Source organism: Chiloscyllium punctatum, chromosome 4 (genome assembly GCF_047496795.1).
Source record: "Chiloscyllium punctatum isolate Juve2018m chromosome 4, sChiPun1.3, whole genome shotgun sequence".
Classification (NCBI taxonomy): Eukaryota; Metazoa; Chordata; class Chondrichthyes; order Orectolobiformes; family Hemiscylliidae; genus Chiloscyllium; species Chiloscyllium punctatum.
Genome location: NC_092742.1, coordinates 23,029,385 through 23,050,460, shown reverse-complemented (window position 1 = coordinate 23,050,460; position 21,076 = coordinate 23,029,385). Strand labels below are relative to the sequence as shown.

General features: G+C 43.5%; 1 protein-coding gene across 2 annotated transcripts in view; it reads right to left on the bottom strand.

Moving 5' to 3' along the window:
* Positions 1–17,438, bottom strand: part of ccdc85ca (coiled-coil domain containing 85C, a) — a 244,521-nt gene extending 227,083 nt beyond the window's left edge. The window contains exon 1 of one of the 2 annotated variants that reach the window (XM_072568247.1): positions 15,833–17,438. In XM_072568247.1, the coding sequence (XP_072424348.1) occupies positions 15,833–16,547 (715 nt within the window). In that variant the 5' untranslated portion in view covers positions 16,548–17,438. The remainder of the gene's footprint in view (positions 1–15,832) is intronic. The other variant, XM_072568246.1, reaches the window with a different exon arrangement.
* Between the last annotated feature and the right edge of the window lie 3,638 nt (positions 17,439–21,076).

The following is a 21,076-nucleotide window of genomic DNA, read 5'->3' as shown; positions in this document are numbered from 1 at the left end:
AACACAAAGATACACGACCACTAATCAAATGCAACACTTTTCCTGACCACATTAGCGATCATGTTCCACGCCACAGCAGTGTTTGTATTTTACACGATTGAGGACATGCAATTAAAATTAAATGGTTTACTATCCACTCCACTTTCAAGCCAAGTGTAACATTGGTGCAATCAACTGCATTTCAAGTGTAAAGTACAATATAGAAAAGGGTTATCTCGGAAAGCACAATCAGTAAATCTTTGCTCCCACAGTGTTCCACTGAAGATTATGAAAACTGCCTGTTTAAAAATACAATTCTGGCTTGTGTAACATTCTCATCGAGGTTGTAATTTTTATAACACAACCAGTGTTGTCAAGGAAATATATGCATTATAGTTTGTTGATGTCTAGGCAAACATTGAAAACAATCTAGCACTGAGCAATTGTTAGAACCAAAGGGATTGAAGAATGAAGAACAATCAAAAATGAACACAGTGATAGAATATTAATTGCTGATTCAAGAAAAGTTCTAACAGGCACCTCAAAAAAGAGCATGGGGTAATCCCACTATGGGAAAGGAAGATAATCTTTTGTGGCCAAATGACACCAAGTCATGGGTTAGACAAAACATTGTCCAATGGATCATTAGGTGCTCAGCTCCATACCCTTACTCCCAAATCCAAACATTGGAGATGAAGGCATAGAGGTAATGTTACCAGACTAGAAACATAGAGGCCTGGAGAAATGAGCATGGATTTCGATCCCACACTGCAGCTTCAGGAAAGTGAAGTTTGGAATAAAAAGTCAATATCACCAATGAAAGTACTGGTTAGTTATAAAAGCACATCTGATTCCTCATATTTTCTGCCCTGATCTTATCTGGCCTTTGAGTGACTCCAGGTGCACAGCAGTGTGGTTGACTCCTAATGTCCCTTGAAATGACCCAGGAAGTCATTCAATTGTACTTAGGGCAACAGCTCACCAATATCGTCTCAAGGGTAATTAGTTATAGACAATAAATGCACTCTTGCCAGTAAGTGCCACATCACATGAATGAATTTAAAATTTGACCCTTCTTTGTTCTCACGTGTAGGTTAAACAAGGCTACACACAACCTTGATATCCTATTCACTTTCAAGTTGAATTTCAAACCCATCCGTTTGCCATCTGTAAGCTGACTTTGTCTACAAGTGTTACATGGATACTTGTGTTTACTAATGCTGAAATCTTACTTGAGCAATATTCACCTCAGGTTCTGAGGTAGGGTCACTCGATGTGAAACATTAACTCTGATTTCTGTCCACAGATACTGCCAGACCTGCTAAGCTTTTCCAGCAATTCCTATTTTCACCTCAATACAGAACTTTTCTATTATCACCCTTCCAACTACTTACAGACGGCCTCTCCCATTTACTAGAGACACAGCTTCCAAAAACTCATTTGTATTCCTCTCATCTGACTCTAAATCTAATTCAAACATTACTCCCGCCCTTGTTGTTTTCCCCATCTTCTTTTTCACTAAAGCATGATATTCACAATATACATCAATCTACAAATTCTTCTGTGCAGTCTTCTATACAATCAGAGGCTGAGGGGTGTTCTTATAGGGGTTTATAAAATCATGAGGGCCATGGATAGGGTAAATAGACACAGTCTTTTCCCTGGGGTGGGGGAGTCCAGAGCTGGATGGCATAGCTTTGAGGTGAGTGTGGAAAGATTTATAAGGGACCTAAAGGGCAACTTTTTCTTGCAGAAGCTGATGCATATCTGGAATGAGCTGCCAGAAGAAGTGGTGGAGGCTGGTACAATTACAACAATTAAAAGCCATCTGGATGGCTTTAGAGTAATATGGGCCAAGTGCTGGAAAATGGGAATAGATTAATTTCGGTTATTTGGTTGGCATGGATGAGTTGGACTGAAGGGTCTGTTTCCATGCTGGAATTCTCTATGACTCTATGATTCGATGTACCCACTAATCTCCTGGTTCACCATTTGGCCCTCAAACCAAAACCACAACAAGTGGTTACATGATCTTGTGTTTATTTGCTTATTACAAATTGACAATCATATTCACCTGCAATACAATAGCCGGAGCTCAAAATATCACAGACTCAAAAAATATATATATAAATCAGTATAGATTTTCCTTTCCAGTAGCAGAAAGAAGGAGATGAAAGACAATAAAACAACTACAGTACGCAAAGACTTGTTTCATTTTGTTATTTTCATCTTGATGATATGAGACAATTCCAAGCCTAGCTTTTCTAAATGCAGCAAACACTGTTGGAATTCAGTGTGGTAACGGCAATTCAAATTAAGCAACATATGTCTAGGTTGATCCTTGGCAAATGCAAACTTGAAAATTCCTGCCTCCATGATTCTCTCCAGAAGGCAGTGGGACATAATGAAGGAGGGTTTTGCTGTCCTCTGGCATTTTCTTCAAGTAAACATTTTTCAGCTCTCAACCCTGCGCAATATAGTACAGTTAAGGTAAACCACTGGGGCATTGTAGCAGGCTGCTGCGAGACATCAGGAACAGGAGCCAAGCTTATGGCCGAGTGGTCAATGGTTCCAGACTCAATAAGTGTCAGTTCTTGCTTTGTTGAAGCTTAATGAATTTGGGTCCCATTCTGGTGTAGTTGTGGTGTCCTTACCTTTGAGCCAGGAGACCTAGGTTCATTTCCCACTTGCTCCAGAGATGCGTAACAGTATCTGAACAGGTTGATTAGGGAGTATCTACTTTTACTTGGCTCCTTCAGTCTCAATAATTGGATCCCGAGACCAATTGCAATGACTGCGTTGAGGAAAGGACTTGCTGATTGTGACAAATGACCTGATTTCTGCATATCAATTCTGCCAAATTTAAAACACACATTTAAAATAAAACAAAGAGCTCTGGTTGCATAAATTTTGAAGCATTGTGCAAGAATTACTTGCTGACTCAATAGGTGAAGGCCACAAGCACTCCTGGCAGAAAATATTGTCAAAGATCCACCTCTCTTGAATTCAGGGGGTGGCACAAGCTGAACTGCTCCTACAGACAGACAGCACCAACAAAATAGGCCAAACAGGTGAGCTGTAATTGTTTGGCGACATGAACACATTAGAATTTTCTACATCTATACTCAGTATATGAACAATAATTAAAGAAGATTTATAATACAAATATATTATTTAGACAAGCAAATGAGCTAAGAAAGATTGTTGCAATAAAGAAAGGGTTAAATAGACTGTGCATATACCTGTTGCAGGTGTACTGAGGCCACCAGGTGCTGACAGACTCAAACAGGTGAACAGGTATACTTTTACACATATATTCCATTTGCTTATTGTCTAAATTCCTGCTCCAAAGCTGACTGACCACATTCCGTATAACTGCTTAATGTATCTCTTCTGGTTAATAAATTATGTCATTTGTAACAGATACTGTTACAGAAAATTTTTAAATGCGGTTACATTTCTAATTTCGATTCCCCCTTAAATTCTCAGTTTAAGGACTAATTTCCCAAATTGATAAATATGATTGCAAATCAACTTTCAATTCTTAAGTTCTTCAGTTCTGAAGAAGGGTTATTGATCTCAAAGCATTACCTCTGCTTTCTCTCCACAGATACTGACAGACCTGCTGAGTTTCTCCAGCAATTTCTGTTTTTGTTTCAGATTTCCAGCATCCACAGTCCTTTGTTTTATTTAATTTCTTAAAACCCGCGCAGCTGACTAAATGCTTTATGGAGCAACTAATGTATCAGTGACCATTTTCAAATGAAAATTAATCCTTATTTTCTTTTTCTCCTGTCCATAACTTTCTTTAATCTGTCTTCCAAGTCATGTTCTCTCTTTTTATCCTTCTTCCCAATTTATTATCCCTTCCTCTTCCCCAAGGAGAAAGGTAGGTTAGTGGCATACTGCCAGATTATTAATCCAGAAACTCAGCTACTATTCTGGGGGACCATGGTTCAAATCACACCACGGCAGATGGTGGAATTAGGAATCTACTAATGACTATAAAACCATTCTCAATTGTCGGGAAAAAGCCAACTGACTCAACAGTCGACACTTAACTACCATCTGAAATGGCCTAGGAAGCCACTCAGTCGCAAAGAAATGAAACTGGATGGACCATCTGGCATCAATCTAGACATTGGTAATGACAATGACAGGATCAGCACGATTGACCCTACTAAGTTCTCCTCTCTAAACTTTGGGGGCTAGTGCTATAATTGGGAGAACTGTCTCACAGATTAGTCTAGCGACAGCCTGACAGAGTTATATCACAGAGTCATACCTGATAGACAACGCCCCAGATGCCACCATCACCATCTTCAGTGGGCCTCAGGCGAAGCACTGCTGAAAATTCCTGCTTTCTATTTATATGTTTGGGTTTCTTTGGGTTAGTGATGTCATTTCCTGTGGTGATATTTCCTGTGGGGAAGTCACTTTCCGTTCCTTTTCTTCGGGGGTGTTAGATGGGGTCTAACTCAATGTGTTTGTTGATAGAGTTCCGGTTGGGTCAAGTTAGACCCCATCTACCACCCCCCTAAGAAAAGGGGCAGGAAGTGACTTCACCACAGGAAATGATATCACCAACCCAAAGAAACCCAAACATATAAATAGAAAGCAGGAATTTTCAGCAGTGCTTTGCCTGGGGCCCACTAAAGATGGTGATGGTGGCATCTGGGACATTGTTATCTGGCATCTGGGACAAGCGATCCCACAACCACAGAGCAGATATAAATTCTGCACACCTGCCATATCCAGTCATGAATGGTGGTGGGCAATTAAACACTTCACTAGAGGAGGCGGCTCACAAATATCCCCGACCTCAATGATGGAACTGCTCTGCAAGTCAGTGCAAAAGATCAGCCAGAAGTGCTCAAAGAATGATTCATCTCGGTCTCCTCCAGTGGTCCCCAGTATTATAGATACCAGTTTTCAGCTAATTTGATACACTCCATGTGATATTAAGAAATGGTCAGAGACACTGGATACTGCACAAACCAAGGGCACTGACAACATTCCAGCAATAACACTAAAGGCTTGTGCTCCAGAACTTGCCTAGATATGTCCTGAACACAAAAAGCAAGGTAGACACAACTCTGTCAATTACAGCCCCATCAGTCTCCTATTGAGCATCAGGAAAGTGATGGAAGGGGTCATCAACAGTACCAACAAGCAGCACCTGCTCAGCAATAACCTGCTCAGTGAAACCCAGTTTGGGTTCCAATAGGACTACTCAGCTTCTGACCTCATTACAGCCTTGATGCGAACATGACCAAAAGAGCTGAATTCCAGATGTGAGGTCAGAGTGACAGCCCTTGATATCAAGGCTGCATTTGACAAAGTATGTCATCAAGGAGCACTAGCAATACTGGAATGAATGGGTATCAGGGGCAAACTCACAGCTGGTTGGAGTCAAACCTGGAAGATAGGAAGATGGTTGTGGTTGTTGGATGTCATTCATCTCAGCTCCAGGACATCTCTGCAGGACTTCCTCAGGGTAGTTCCTTGGCCAACCATCTTCAGTTGCTTCATCAATGACCTTCCCTCCATTATAAGGTCAGAAATGGAATGTTCACCGATGATTGCACGATGTTTAGCACCATTTGCTACTCCTCAAATATTGAAGCAGTCCATGTTCTAATGCAACATCTGGACAATATTCACACTTGCGCTGACAAGTGGCAAGTAGTATTTGTACCACACAAATACCCAGCAATAACTATCTAACTATTGCCCCTTGCCGGTGGTAGAGTAGGCAGCGTTTGGGCTCCTATGCCTGGATTTGTCCTCATCGTCTGCATTTTTCTTTTTTGCCTTTTTTCTTCTACCTCCTCTTTTTTTCTCAAAGTTACCTGATAAAGAGAGCAAACTCTCTGGCAGGAGATGGCCTCAATGTGCTCCAGAGCAGTGATCGGATCTTCAGAGGCAGCATAGCTACAGGGACGGTCAGGCAGTCAGCCCATGAAGCCTGGAGCGGTACTCTTGCTTCCACATGGAGTATAACCCCGATAGCGGCATGCCATGGGCTGGTATAGCCTGGAGCAGGACAATTTGTGACACAGCGTGGGCTGGGAAGCCAGAAGTGAGGTACCCTCTCTGTGGTGTGGCATGGGCTGGGACACTCTCCCTGCCAGCATGGTGTGGGCTGGTGTAGCCTGGAGTGGGACACCCTCCCTGTGGCATAGTGTGGGCTGGTGTAGCCCAGAGTGGGACACTCTCCCTGCAGCATGGTGTGGGCTGGTGTAGCCCAGAGTGGGACAGTCTCCCTGCAGCATGGTGTGGGCTGGTGTAGCCCAGAGTGGGACAGTCTCCCTGCAGCATGGCGTGGGCTGGTGTAGTCCAGAGTGGGACACTCTCCCTGCAGCATGGTGTGGGCTGGTGTAGCCCAGAACGGGACACTGTAACTGCAGCATGGTGTGGGCTGGTGTAGTCCAGAGTGGGACAGTCTCCCTGCAGCATGGTGTGGGCTGGTGTAGCCTGGAATGGGACACTGTAACTGCAGCATGGCATGGGCTGGGAAGCCCGGTGCAGGACTCTGGCAGCGGTATGCTGTGGCAGCAGAGAAGGAAAAGTTGGCTTTTCTTCAAGTTATCTTTCTTTATTTTATTCTGTGAATGGCATTTATGTGCGAGTGACAGTACACACGTTTCACTGTATTTTATATTGAATGCATGTTACAATAAAGGGTATCACCGACATTCAATGGCATTACCATGACTGAATCCTCCACTATGAATATCCTGGGGGTTACGAGTGATCAGAAACTCAACTGGATTAGCCTTATACACACAGTGGCTACAAGAATCGGAATAGTGTGGCTTGTAACTCACCTCCTGACTCCCCAAAGCCTGTCTACCATCCACCAAGCACAGGTCAGGAATGTGATGGAATACTCCCACTTGCCCATTAGGTGCAGCTCCAACAACCCTATCTACAAGATAGCCTGCTGAAATTCACCAAAGATTCTTAGGCAGCACCTTCCAAACCATTTCGTACAGGAAGGCCAAGGGCAGCAGATACTTGGGATCACCACTTCCTTCAAGTTTCCCTCCAAGACACTCATCATCCTGACTTGGGAGTATATCGCCATTCCTTCATTGCCCTTGAGCCAAAATCTTGATACTCGCTCCACATTGTGGGTCAACCTTCAGCACAAGGACTGCAGCAGTTCAAGAAGGCAGCTCACCACCACCTTCTGAAGGGCAGCTAGGGATGGGCAATAAATGCTGGCCAGCCAGCAATGCCCATGAGTGAATTTTACAAAACCCTCTGTCCAACTGGATGTAGATTCAAATTCTTCTTATGTACATTTTCCAGCTCCACCACTTAGAAGAACAACAGCAGCAAAGAAATAAGAGCAATTCACCTGCCGGTTCCTCTCTCTCCAAAGCACACATCATCCTAACTCTGAACTATATCATCAACTGTAATGGAGCTAATACCATAGTGCTCTCTCTCTCTCTCTCTCTCTCTAACAGCGTTATGCAGATTTCTAAACTGCATGGACCACAGTGGTTCAAAGCCAGCAACTCACCATCATTGTCAAAAGGGCAATCACGGATGAACAAAAAGTGCTGGGCAACACATAGCCCATGATTTTTTTTAAAAGAAGTCATTTCCCTCAGCCTTGGAGAACTGGTAAAGACCAATTCCCTCAGGCAAGACTCGAACTATGAATCAATCTGTTCCAGCTCTCCTGGACAACTCCTACAACCACTTACACAACCCTTGCAGCCCATTTCCCAATTGCACAAGTTAGTGCTGACAGACCTGGCCTTTCAGGTTCTGCTGGCTGTAATCCTTCCTCCTCATTTGCAAAAGGTCCAGCAGCACAATGACTCAGAGGCCACCGCCAAATCCAGCAGGCAGCACCAAGTCAACCCAGCATTTCCAAATTGTCAACTTTCTGTTAAGCTGAATGGAGCTAATGCAATTCAGAAAAATGTAACTGGTGTGTTGATGCAAATCACAACAACCAGCAGATTCCCGAACTGTTGAGTCAACAACACTAATCCACCGCAGACCACCCCCGCCAAGCTTTGTAATGATGCCAGCATTTTTTTTTGGATTTCAATGCAACACTGTAGACTCAAGTACAATAACCCTCTTTTAAACTTGCAGTGCAGAAATTTGTTATACAGATGTAACAGGATACAAAGAGTGAACAAATAGTGGCTGTATCTCAACAAGTTAATAAAGTTAATGAATCAATGAGGTTATATCAATAATATCAACTTTGAAAGGACCCATCACTTCTATGGAAGATAATTGCTGTTAAACTAGACGTGTTTCTTTTTCCAATGCACGGGTACTTGAATATGCCCAATGTAATCCTGGGGTAAACAGGATAAGATTAGAGGAAACAGGCTGATAAGATCATAGTCCTTTAGGCTCAGATAACCACTCCACAACTAAAAAAACAGCAAATGTAGCTGAAAGCATATCTAACAATCATCAGGTCATCAGAAAATGAATAATCATGCTCCAAACTTACATCTTAATAAAAGAAACATTAGAATCCATTTTAAGTAAACAGGCAAACTTGCTCTGAGTTTTGATTCAACACAGAAGTAGACAGATTTCATGTTTATAAAGACAAACACAACAAATCAATCAATACCAAACTCGTGTGCCTGCTGCTTGTTAAAATGGGGCTACTAGAAAGACTATGGAACAATTTAGTAATATTTAACCCTTTAGACTTGGCAAATACAAATCAGCAGGGAAGGTTGTTGTGATTCTCTCTCACACTTTCCACAGCAGGCCCACAATACTGCGAAGGTGAAGTGAGATAGGCAACACTCAAAATACCAGCTGGACAATTTTGCTTGAATATAAATCACCTTTCTGATCTTAATTTGTGCTAAATTTGGTTTTCTCAACAGCCCACTCCAGAGGTCTTGCCCCATGTATAAATGTAAATGCTCCTGCCCTATAACCATTTAAGAGTTCTGCCATCCTCTGATTCTGGCCTCTGGCACGTCCCTTGTACTATTTATTTCATGGCCTGTTATGCCTTCAGGCTCTTAGCATGGAACTCCTTCCCCGAGTTACAACATCACTCCTCACCCACCACAACCTCTTCAAAGATTCATTAAAATCCATGTCTTTGACCAAGCTTTTGTTTGGCTGTCTTAATATCGCCATTAGATAGTTAAGTCTACAACTTTGGTAGTTAAAGCTCCTATGGAATTGCACTCTGGTCAAAGGTGTTATATAAATGCTCAATGTAAAAAGGAAAAGAATGTCAACTGTCTGCTCTCCTGTATCTTTGACACTGAAGGGATAATGGAGGAAACAAAAGTCATGGCAGAGTCCAATTCAGTCTTCATTCGAGGCGTAAAGAAATAGGAAACATGACTTCAGAACTGTGACTAATATTTCCTTTTGCTAATACAGGGTGAGAGGGGTCAGACATTGTTCACAATTGGCTAGCTTCTGAGACCGGCACCATTTGCAATCCCAGGCCAAATAAAAAGGGCTGTGGCATTATTTTGAAGAGCAGCAGCATAATCGCCAGTGCACTGAACAATGTTTCTCCTTCTGCCAACAGCCCACACAAGAAAAAACACAGATTATCTGGCCATTATCACATTACAAATGGTTGCAGTACTTTCTACATCACAATATATTGATCACACTTCAAAAGATGTTTGTTCATTGATTGTAAATCTCTTGAAAAAGTCCAATGCTTTTAAAAGATATTGTAAAAATACACAATTCTTTTATTTCTCATGATCTTTTGAGAGCTTTCGGCCAACTATTTTGGTATAGTACTGTCAGAATAGATCACTCCACAATTCAATGCAATTACACTGAATATAGCAGTGTATCCTGCATCACATAACTTACAAAATGCAGTGACTTATAATTACATAACTGCGATCTTCAAAGTGAGAACAAAACTACCACATAAGTCAGTGATAGTGTGTGCATTTTATACATAATTTAATCAATTCTGCAACCATGTTAGTTTCAAAGGCATATCCCATTAAGAAACTAAGATTCCCCTAGAATATACAGTATTACAATCTCGTTGTTCAGGAAAAAAGCTCAGATACAGAAATAAAATTTGCAGTCTCTCAAGCATGCGTCATCATTCAATACAATCATAACTGGTGACTGATCTTAATTCTACTTTCCTTTCCACTGCCATATATCCCTCAGAACAATCTCTGACAGGTTACCAACTTTACAAGTCTGAATATATCCCATATTTTCTCTTCAAATTTTCATTAGCAAATTGTTCTTTTTTTTTTACAGGGTTTAAATCACAAATGCGATTTCTGAAATTAAATTTGTAAAGTTCTTACGAGATGCTTTTCAAACAGAACACAAGCACATACTGAAGGCCCTATTCAGTAATTTGAAAAGTTAAATGATGATTCAGTTACATTTGACATGGACAATTATTTGACTGTTTTGACACGGAAATGCAACAAAACCATCAAATAAAAAGAGTAGTTTGGATTGCTGCTTCATTCCAGATATCAATACATCTGTATAGTGCTTTCAGAATCTGAATTGGTAGTGCTAATGCAGACTTCTCAAAAAAGAACTTCCCTTGGGCCCACAGTTCTTTCAGACAAAATTGGAGATTGTTGCCTTTTCCCAAATTCACTAAGGAAAACATGTGAACCTCAGACATGCTATTACTGAAAAACCTGTCACTTGAACTGCTGCCCCCTTTGAAATTTGGCCTGTGTCTGTCCTGGTGAAAGATACAAGACACACAAGTCTCTTTTCTCAGTAATATTCAAATGTTTCATCACACCAAGTGAATTATGAAAATAGTGAATTTGGCAGATGATTCTTTTTTTCCTTAATCCTATTTTTCATCCTTTTCTGGTCAATTTCTGAACACTTGGAAGAAAGGCTATTGGAGAGTGGCTAAAGGAAAGGCTGAAAGAAATTTCAATTTACATTGAAGTCAAATGTAAATCTGGGAACACCTTTTTGACGAGGAAATATGGGATACAATTAGCTGCTTCGTTTTAACTAGACAGTTAAATTTTCAGAGCAAATTCTACCTGCTACCCGACTGGAGTCTTGGACTCATACAGCGTGGAAACAGACCCATCAGCCCAACTCGTCCATGCCAATCCGGTTTCCTAAACTGAACTAGCTCAATTTGTCTGCATTTAGCCCATATACCTCCAAACCTTTCTGAAATAACCCCGTAGAGGCCAATATCCTTTCACCTATCACCCTTTATTTACACGTGGAAAGTCCTTGACATGAATCCAACTCCCTCAGAGCCAGCTCTCACAGTGTCAGGAATGTCTGTCAGCCAGGGCTCCCCGATTGGACCAAATTAACAGTCCCAATCAGGGAACTTCTATGCTATGAGATACACCTGACTGACCTCATTACAATCACTCCATAGCTTCTCTTCTGAATCTGAGGTCATAGACTAATTCTTTTTCTTGGAGCTCCCCTGGGGCACTCGAGCACCGGGTCAGGTCCCTCCAACTCTACTTCAGATAGTTGTCTCTTGTGCCCGGAGCTTCTCAGAAGAAATTAATTCGCTGTTTCAAGCAGCAAACATATCGAGATGCAAAATCCACCAAGTCCATCTCAGTTTCCAAGGTCTCAACAACAATTGGCTGAGAGGGAGAACACACAGAGTCTGCCCGACCGTTCCAAAAAGCCAGGCATGTTTTTGCTGCAGCCCCATTTGCAAGTTTGCAGCTTGCATATGTCCATGCACATGTTCAGGTCCATCACTCCTACCCAAATCTTATACATCATTAGACCTGACCTCACATTGACCATCCTCTTACCCATACAGAGCCCTTCCTATGGTTCCTACACTAAACTTCGTCCCCTGAAGTAAACTATCTCACTTGCTTAATGGAATTTTGTGTTCTTGGTGCTGTTTCACCCTTCTCCCCTTCTGAGAAGATGAGATTTTAACCAAGTATGGAGTCTTCTCCCCATTAACAACACCGTTGGAGCTGTCTCTATAGTCGCAAGTGGCTCCTATAATCAAATAGGAACCGAGTGTGTTTAGTATCTGGTGAAGCTGTAGACTGTTTCTTTATACCTACCATCAAAGTTTGGTCTGCTGTTTCTGCCAGACCATTGGATGACAGATGGTTTGAAGCTTCCTTATATGTTGAATGCCATTTGACTTTCGGAAATATTCAAATTCACTGCTGGTAAATGATGGCCCATTGTCTGTGACCAACACTTTGAAATGTGTGCAGTTTTTTATTATTCATTGATGAATGAACTCTATGCACATCCAACCACTTTGAGTGAGCATGCACAATGACTAAGAACATTGAACACATGAAGGTACCTGCACAGTTGACATGTAACCAAGTCCATATTTACCTAGCCATTCCTATGAATGTGGGAGAGCTGCTGGATGTAAATTTTGTCCTTATTGGCCCTCTGGGCACTGCCCCAGCAACATGGCTATGTCTTCATCCAATTCTTATAACCTCTTGCCAACATCTGCATTCTGGAGACCCCTGGATGACCCGGGTGGAGTTCAGCTGGTAGCTTTACTCTGGGCAATCAGTCTTGCTCCCCATAATAATATGCTGTCCTCTACTATGACTGGAAATGTGTCCAGAAAATTTAAAAGCCTTACGGACTCTTCCAATAGTGGTCCCACTGGCGATGTATCTGCCACTGGGAGTCAGTGGGAGGTGGGTGAACGCATCTGCATTTGGTCCTTGGCCTCCCAGATGGTGTTCCAACTTGTAATTATATGCACTTAGTATTAGAGAGAACACCTTTTTGACGAGGAAATATGGGATACAATGACTGAATTTGTTCTGACACTAGGGGCAGCACTGCCTTATCCTCGTCAAGGACTACAAACTCCGGTTAAATCCCATTAACATTACAAATCTACACCCATACAGGTGTTGGTGGAACCTCCTGTCTCCAAATATGTCCACCAAACCTTCTTTCTCTATCTGGATGTATTTACGTGCTGCATTGCCAAAGTCTTGAATGCATACGTTATTGGACATTCCTCTCCATTGGGCTCCTGATGAAGGGCTTTTGCCTGAAACATCAATTTTCCCACTCCTTGGATGCTGCCTGACCTGCTGTGCTTTTCCAGCACCACTCTAATCTAGGCTCTGATTTCCAGCATCTGCAGTCCTCACTTTTACCAATGGTCTTATAACACCTCAAATGTATGGGGAGACATCCCATGTCAATATCAGATTGCGTTTGGGATCACAGTGTGCCAACGCATTAGAGGACGACAACTGTTTCTTCACTTCCCTGAAACTATGGCTTGGCTATTCAACCACTTCCACAGCTGTCCCTTCTTTAAGATATGATGCAAAGCTACCAGGATGAAGGCCAGGTTATGTATGAACTCTCCATAATAATTTAACAGCCCAAGGAATAACCCTAAGCTCTGGTACAGACGTGGGAGCCGAGGAACTTTTGATAGCCCTCACTTTACCTTCCAACAGCTGTAACCTGGTTTTGTCGATTCTGTAACCCTAGTAGGTCACTTGGGGTGTCTGGTAAACACATTTTTCCCTTTAAAGGCATACACTCGCCTGGGAGAAATGTCTGAGGACTGTGACCAAGTTTTCTAAGTGCTTCCTATTGGTCTTCCCTGTTATTAGCACAACATCTAGATAAATGGCAACCTGGGGTAGACCTTGTAGTATTTTCTCCATCATTCACTGAAATTAACAGCATGATGTAAGCAATGCTTACCCCAACTGAAAGATGACTGCTGCAAATGAGTTTCTTCAGGATGTGCTTTACTCTCATCGCCATTGAAATAACTCCACAGAGGCTCTCAGCTCCCGTCAGGTCCCTTTTGAATCTTTCTCCTCTCACCTTAAACCCTCTGGTTGTGGACTCTCTGACCCTGAGTGAAAGATCTTGGCTATTCACTTTATCTCTGCCCCTTATGATTTTTAACATATCTATAATGGTCATCCTCAGCCTCCTATGCACCCATCACTAAGTCACCCTTGATTTACACATGGCGAGTCCTTGACACAGATCCAACTCCTTCAGAGCCAGCTCTCAGACTAATCCTGATGTCTGACACTCCTGTGGGCTCCCTGATCAGAGCAGGTTAACAGCCCCAATCAGGGAACTCATATTCAATGAGGTCTACCTGGCTGACCTTGTTCTAATCATTGCAGTTTCCAATCATGCAGTTGTCCAAATGTCTTCTAAATGTTGCAATTGTACTTGCCTCTTCTACTTCCTCTGACAGCTTGTTCCATTTACACACCACTCTGTGAAAAGGATGTCCTCAGGTCTCTTCTAAATCATTCCCCTCTCACATTAAACCCTCTGGTTTTGGAATCTCCAACACTGGGTAAAAGAGCTTGGCTATGCATCTCATCTCTGCTCCTTATGATTTTTAAAATCTCTGTAAGGTCATCCCTCAGCCTCCTATGTTCCAGCCATTCCTTATAACTCAAACTCTCCAGTCTCGGTAACATCCATTTTGCACCCTTCCCAGTTTAATAACATCCTTCCTACAGCAGGGTGACCAGAACTGTAAGGCAGTACTCCAAAGCAGCCTTACCAAAGTCTTGTAGAGCAGTAACATTGATGTCCCAACTAAAGCTCACTGCTTCAACAGGCCAATTGTATAATGTTAAGTATCTCTTAAATCAACTTCAGCGTGAGGTGGGCTCACCACAGAGCATCACTGACAACTAACAACAAAACTAGAAATTGGTGGAGAAACTCAGGTTTGGCAGCATCTGTGGACAGGATGCAGTGTTAACATTTCTTCTGAAGAAGGGTCACTGGACCTGAAATGTTGCATCTGTTTTCTCTCCACAAATGCTGCCAGACCTGCTGATTTCTGATTTCCAGCATCCGCGGTTCTTTGGGCAATATTTTTGGCAATTTTAATATGTACATTTCAATTTCACATGTGGGATGTTGTCAAACTTTCAATCCATTGACTCCATCTACACTTCTGCATGCCTCAGAAAGGCAGCCAACATCATCAAACACCCCTCCCACCCTGGTTGTAATCTCTTCCAACCTCTTCCATCACCCTGAAGGTACAAAAGCTTAAACATACATAACAACATGTTCACGCACAGTTTCTTCCCTACTGTTATCAGACTTCTGAATGGACGCATCAAATTTGCTGATATTACTTTTTGTGCACCTTCTTTGCGGCCGTAACTTTGAACAGTGAATGCATGTGACAATCAAGGGTAATTCTATTCTAATTCTAAAAATTTTAATTTCTCGCTCTGTCCAATCACGTTTGTATGTTATGAGCTGCCTGTACTGCACACAAACCAAAACTCTGCATTCATTCATCCTTTTAATGTATATTGAGCTTTTGGTTGTGTGTGTGTGTGTGTGTGTGTGTTTGGGGTGGGGGGGGGGGGGGGTGGGAGCTGGAGGGTAGGAGAGTGGCATCGTTACACTTGCGGAATTACGTACCAAATCAGTGATATGAAAACTGCTGTATTAGAGGGTTGATTATTTGAATAAGGATGGTGAAACTTGAGGAAAATATGTAGCTTTGACATCCAATCAGAATTATTCACATGAAAATAAGGCAGTAATGTTCAATCTGTTTCTTTTGTCGACCAAACTGTTTGAGATAAAGCAAAACAAAATGTCATACACACACAAACAAAAACAAACCTTTGCACTAAGGTTAGGTACACATGTGACAAAATAAATCAACTTAAAACGGTTTTACAACAGAAATCAGGGGAGTTGTTGAAAAGTTGAAAATGTGGCTGCGACCAAATAAGCTTCCAAGCTCATCCCCTGGTTGAACTTATAAGATGGCAAACAGGTTGGAGCGTTGGCACTGGAAAGATTTGACAGGTTGCACAGGGAAATCCTGATGGGTGAAAGGAACAGGACTCACCGTTCAGTCCGTTGGGGATGCTCCTGTGATGAGGGGCTGCTGAGAGGTCATCGGTGGACCTGGCGGTGGGAGGAGGCCCCTTCTCTGCAGCCTTGTGCTGCTGCTGCTGCTGCTGCTGATGGTGATGGTCCGGGCTGCCGGCACTGCCGGTGCTGGAGGTGCTGCTGCCGTCGCCCACGTCCCGGGTGGCCGAGCCGCCGTTGAGTTGAGTGAGGCTGCTCTGGCTGTCGATGGAGCTGCGGCTGCCGGCGCCGTGCCGCTCGTCGTCCAGCATGAGGGCGATCTCCTTGAGCTCGCGGTTGTCCTGGAGCAGCGCCTCCTGCTTGGCCTCCAGCTCCCGCAGCTTGTGCTGCGAGGCGCTCACCTCCTTCCAGACGGCGGCGGCGGCGAAGCGGCCGAAGCGCTGCCACTCGCGGGCCAGCCTCTTGCCCTTCTGCCGGTCGTCGTCCAGGAAGCAGCAGAGCTCCCGCAGCTCGTGGTTGTCGTCCTGCAGCCGCTGGTTGATGTCCTTCAGGCCGCGGATCTCGTGCAGGTGGAGCTGCAGCCGCCTGTTCACGTCCTTGATCAAGTTGCCGTGCTCTAGCATCAGGCTCATCCTCTCCAGCTCGCTCTTCCTCAGCCTCCTCACCAGCTCCGTCTTACCCCATTTCACCAACTCCTCGTCCGGGATCTTACTCAGGTCCTCCCTGGAGCCGTCCGGCGAATTTTTCGCCATCTTCGCCAATATATAAAGAAAAACAAGGATAAATGGACTCCCGGTGATTTGCAAAACTAAAACTGACTCCCGGTGATTTGCAAAACTAAAACGGATTCTCAACAACCTCGATATTAGCAACCCTTCACTTTGCAAACCTCGTCCTGTTGGAACAGCACCAGCTCATGTTGACCCTAATCAAAAATACCTTCTGCACCCCAGCCCCCTCTCCTTTTTTCCACCTACTTGGGCAGTCACTTCAATGTCTTTTATCTTGAGGTGGGGGGTAGAGGGGGTTCCCCAACTGTCTGACAGACAGCAAGACTGCCCCTGTCTCTACGTGTCCCTGATGAGGGGCGAAAGACCTCAACCAACGATCTCAGTTCCCCTGCTCAGTTCCAGCGTCGGTCTGTTTTAACAAGAAAAAAAAGAGCAGCGTTTTTTTTCCTCTCTCTGACCGGCAGTGCAGTGCTCAGATTTCCGGCCTGCCTGCGGTTGGCTCTTCAAACACAAACACACCGTGATGTCAAACCGGTTTGTCATTTTCTTTTCTGGGGCGAGAGGAGAAGCGAGCGGCGCACTTGTGTCGGGAAAGGGAAATCCTGTCGAACATGGGGCCAGGTGTAATCCACCTTGTGTGTGTCTCTCTCTCTCTCTCTGTGTCTCTGTTTTTCTCACACTCAGCGCCTGTCTGATGCCGGCTTCAGAATGCACGCGAAAGTGCAACTGGTTCGTCCAAAACCAATACCCGGTACACAAAGAACTTTCGCTTCTCCTTCACACTCACATTCTCTCTCTCTCTCTGTCTCCTCCCAGGAGAGGAGCTGCCACCCAATGATGGTGCAAATTATTCCACACTCCGACCAATCAAAGTGAAGGCAAACGGAATTAAAATAACAGGTAGAGAGAAAGAGGGAGGTTTGTGAGGAGTTGCCGTCTCACACACACACATATAGGTCGAGGTTCTCTATCTTCCTGCGCAAGCGACGTTTTCTCACATGTGACTGAAGTTTACACTCAATTATATCACTTATGGTCCACAGCCTTCACTACCTGGGAGCAGATATCACCTTCCAGTCAATGTGTAACACACATTTCAAGGCTCAAGACTATGTAAAAATAAGGACTGCAGATGCTGGAAACCAGAGTCTAGATTAGAGTGGTGCTGGAAGAGCACAGCAGGTCAGGCAGCATCTGTAGGGACAAATCAGAGTTAAGTTTCGGATCGAGCAACCCTTCCGCAGTTCTGTTTTTGATTCTGATTTACAGCATCCCACAGTTCTTTCCGTTTTTTTCTAAAAATATGAGGAGGGTTATAGAGTCATAGATACATACAGTACGGAAGCAGACCCTTCGGTCCAACTCGTCCAGATATCCCAACCCAATCTAGTTCCACCTGCCAGCACTCGGCCCATATCCTGATGAAGGGCTTTTGCCCAAAATGTCGATTTTCCTGCTCCTGGGATGCTGTGTTTTTCCAGCACCACTCTAATCTAGACTCTGATTTCCAGCATCTGCAGTCTTCACTTTTGCCATTTCCTATTCATTTACCCATCCAGCTGTCTTTTAAATGTTGCAATTGTACTTGATGGGCCAAATGGCCTAATTTTGCTCCAGAATCAAATGGTCTTATAAGACCAGCAACTACACCCCTGTTAGCCTTAAGGGGAACTTAAATACTTTTCTTTCGCGTGTAGAAAATGTCTGTTTTTGTTGCAGTGAGATTAAAGCTTGAAGGAAAAATGTCAAAATTCCATTGTATTTTCTGCAAAGCTTGTACAGAACTGTTGTTAAAAAAACTACGGATGTTGGAAATCAGACAAAAAAAAAACAAATTGCTGGGTCTGGAGAGAAAACAGCATTAACCTTTCCAGTCCAGTGACCTGCTGAGTTTTCCTAGCAGTTTCTGTTTTTGTTCCTGCTGTGGACTTGTCTTTACTTAGAGATCATGAAAGAATAAAGTACATTTTTGAACTTGGAAAAAAGAATGCTGAAGGAACTCAGCAGGTCTGGCGACATCTGTGGAGAGAGAAAAATAGACCTTCTTCAGACCTGAAAAAAAACCTCAGTATCTGTGGAGAGAAAGCAGAGGTAACGTTTCGGGTCCTGTGACCTTTCTTCAGAACGATTGTGTTGGGGGGGGGGGGGGGGAATTATGGTCTAGATTATGATGTGGAGGTGCCGGTGTTGGATTGGGAAGACAAAGTTAAACATCAGACAACACCAGGTTATAATCCAACAGGTTTATTTGGAAGTGCACTGCTCCTTCGTCAGGTGATTACGGTTCAAGAACACAGCTTCTCAAGGGCAACTAGGGACGGATACTAAATGATAGCCAGCGATACCCAAATCCCACAAACTAATAACAACAAAACAAATCAATCAACCTCTGATTTACCAAGATCAACTCGTTTGTAAAGTTCGAGGTCATAGTTCAATGATTATTCCATGTCTTTGGGAAGAGACTGAAACTCTGCGGGAGGTAAGAGGCTGTAATTAACACGACTAGCCTCTCTTTCTCCCCCTCTCTCTCTTTTCAGCGGGATATTGTTCACCTCGTGAGTCGTGTTTCCTTCAGTCACAGGAAAGGAAATGGTGTGAACAGAAACCGGACTCTCCACTTCCCCCGCCCCCTAGATCCGACAACATTCCGCGGTGGACTTTGCTGTTTCGACTTGACATTTTTGAAACCTTTGAACAAGAATGGGGGAGGGGAGGAAGTCCGGTCTCACTATTTCACCTTCGAACTGTTGCCTTGGGATGATTTGTTTTACCTTTTGCTGCTCTATCGGGGTTGTCACAGGTTTATGTCCAAAATTTGATTCCCCCCCCCCCAAGAATTCGGGCGGGTTCCCTTCCATTCAAGACGCACGTGTATCCATCAGTGCCTACATTGTCGAATTTCAAATTAGGGGGATACCATTCCTCTGTTTATGCGCCACCGAACTATGCTTCAATATTGTCTTACTTCGAGGGAGCTTGATGGAAAACCAATGGGGGAAATCCGCATTTGCGGGTCCTTTAAGGTGAAGGGTGGAAGGTATAGGGGGGATGTCAGGGGTAGGTTCTTTACCCAGAGAGTGGTGGGGGCATGCAATGCGCTGCCTGTGGGAGTGGCAGAGTCAGAATCATTGGTGACCTTTAAGCGGCAATTGGATAGGTACATGGATAGGTGCTTAAGCTAGGACAAATGTTCGGCACAACATCGTGGGCCGAAGGGCCTGTTCTGTGCTGTATTGTTCTATGTTCTATCAAGGCAGGATTTGAGCTGACATTATTTGCATCTGACGGTTCTGGATTGGGAGGAGGAGGAAGAGGTGACCATTTCTTTCCCCACAGCCGCTTATTACGACATGAAATGTACGTGCAAGTAGATTGAAGGGAATTGAATAACCATTTGATGAGGAAGGCAGGATGAAAGGAAGGGAGCAAGCGATCCAATCTATTGCCATTGAGTTTGCTAAGGGACAGCATGGGGAACAGTGGGCGGAATGGTATTATTTTATACTATGATTCCCTGCCTGAACCGGACAGTACGTAGGGAAATGGTAAATTCACTACTCGGGGTGTTGAAATGTTTCTTCATCTTAATTACATCCGTGCAGACGAACTAATTACAAGAAGTTAAAAATCACACAACACCAGGTTATAGTCCAACAGGTTTAGTTGGAAGCACTAGCTTTCGGAGCGCTGCTCCTTCATCAGGTGGTTGTCAACCACCTGGTGTTGTGTGATTTTTAACTTTATCCATCCCAGTCCAACACAGGCACCTCCAAGTCATAATTACAAGAAAGTATTGCCTCTTAATGTTATTCTGTCCAATTCTCTGAATTTGATTGAATCTCCAGTTCACACTTGAGAATTTAACAACATTTTTAGCATTGCAACAAACCCTACAATGTTAAAAGTTCAACAAAGATAGCCATCCCGGCAGTACAGGTCTGCCTTGCTAAAATACCTATTTTAAAAGATAATTTCAAACATGGACCATTCTCAGCTTCAGTGTCCTAGAGACTGGATATGGTAGTCTTCAATCCAGAGGCAACAACATTGCTGTGGAACTGGAGTCACATGTAGGCCAGACCAGGTAAGTTTCCTTCCCTAAAGGACATCAATTAGCAGGGCTGCATGACTCTATAACACTATTAGACTCTTAATTCCAGATGTTTGTCGAGTTTGGATTCCATCTGCTGTGACGGGATTGGAACCTACGTCCCCGGAACATTACCTGGGTCTCCAGATTAATAGTCTAGTGATAAACCCATCACCTCACCAAACTCTATCCATGATGATCTTGTTGAATGGCAGAACAAGGGGTTAAATGAATGATTCATATGTAATCAAGGGTCTCGCCTGGACTGTCGGGGTCATCTCCAGTTTTAGTTCTCCTCCCCTTCAGTCAGATGTGCCCTTCCTACCAGTTCAAAGAAATCCTGACCAAAACCTGACCTTGTTTTTCTTTTGGGTACATCTTTTATCTCTTTATTCTCCTGATCCTCCATCACTGACACATTCCAATTCATCCATATCTTTCCCACAATGCTGATCAA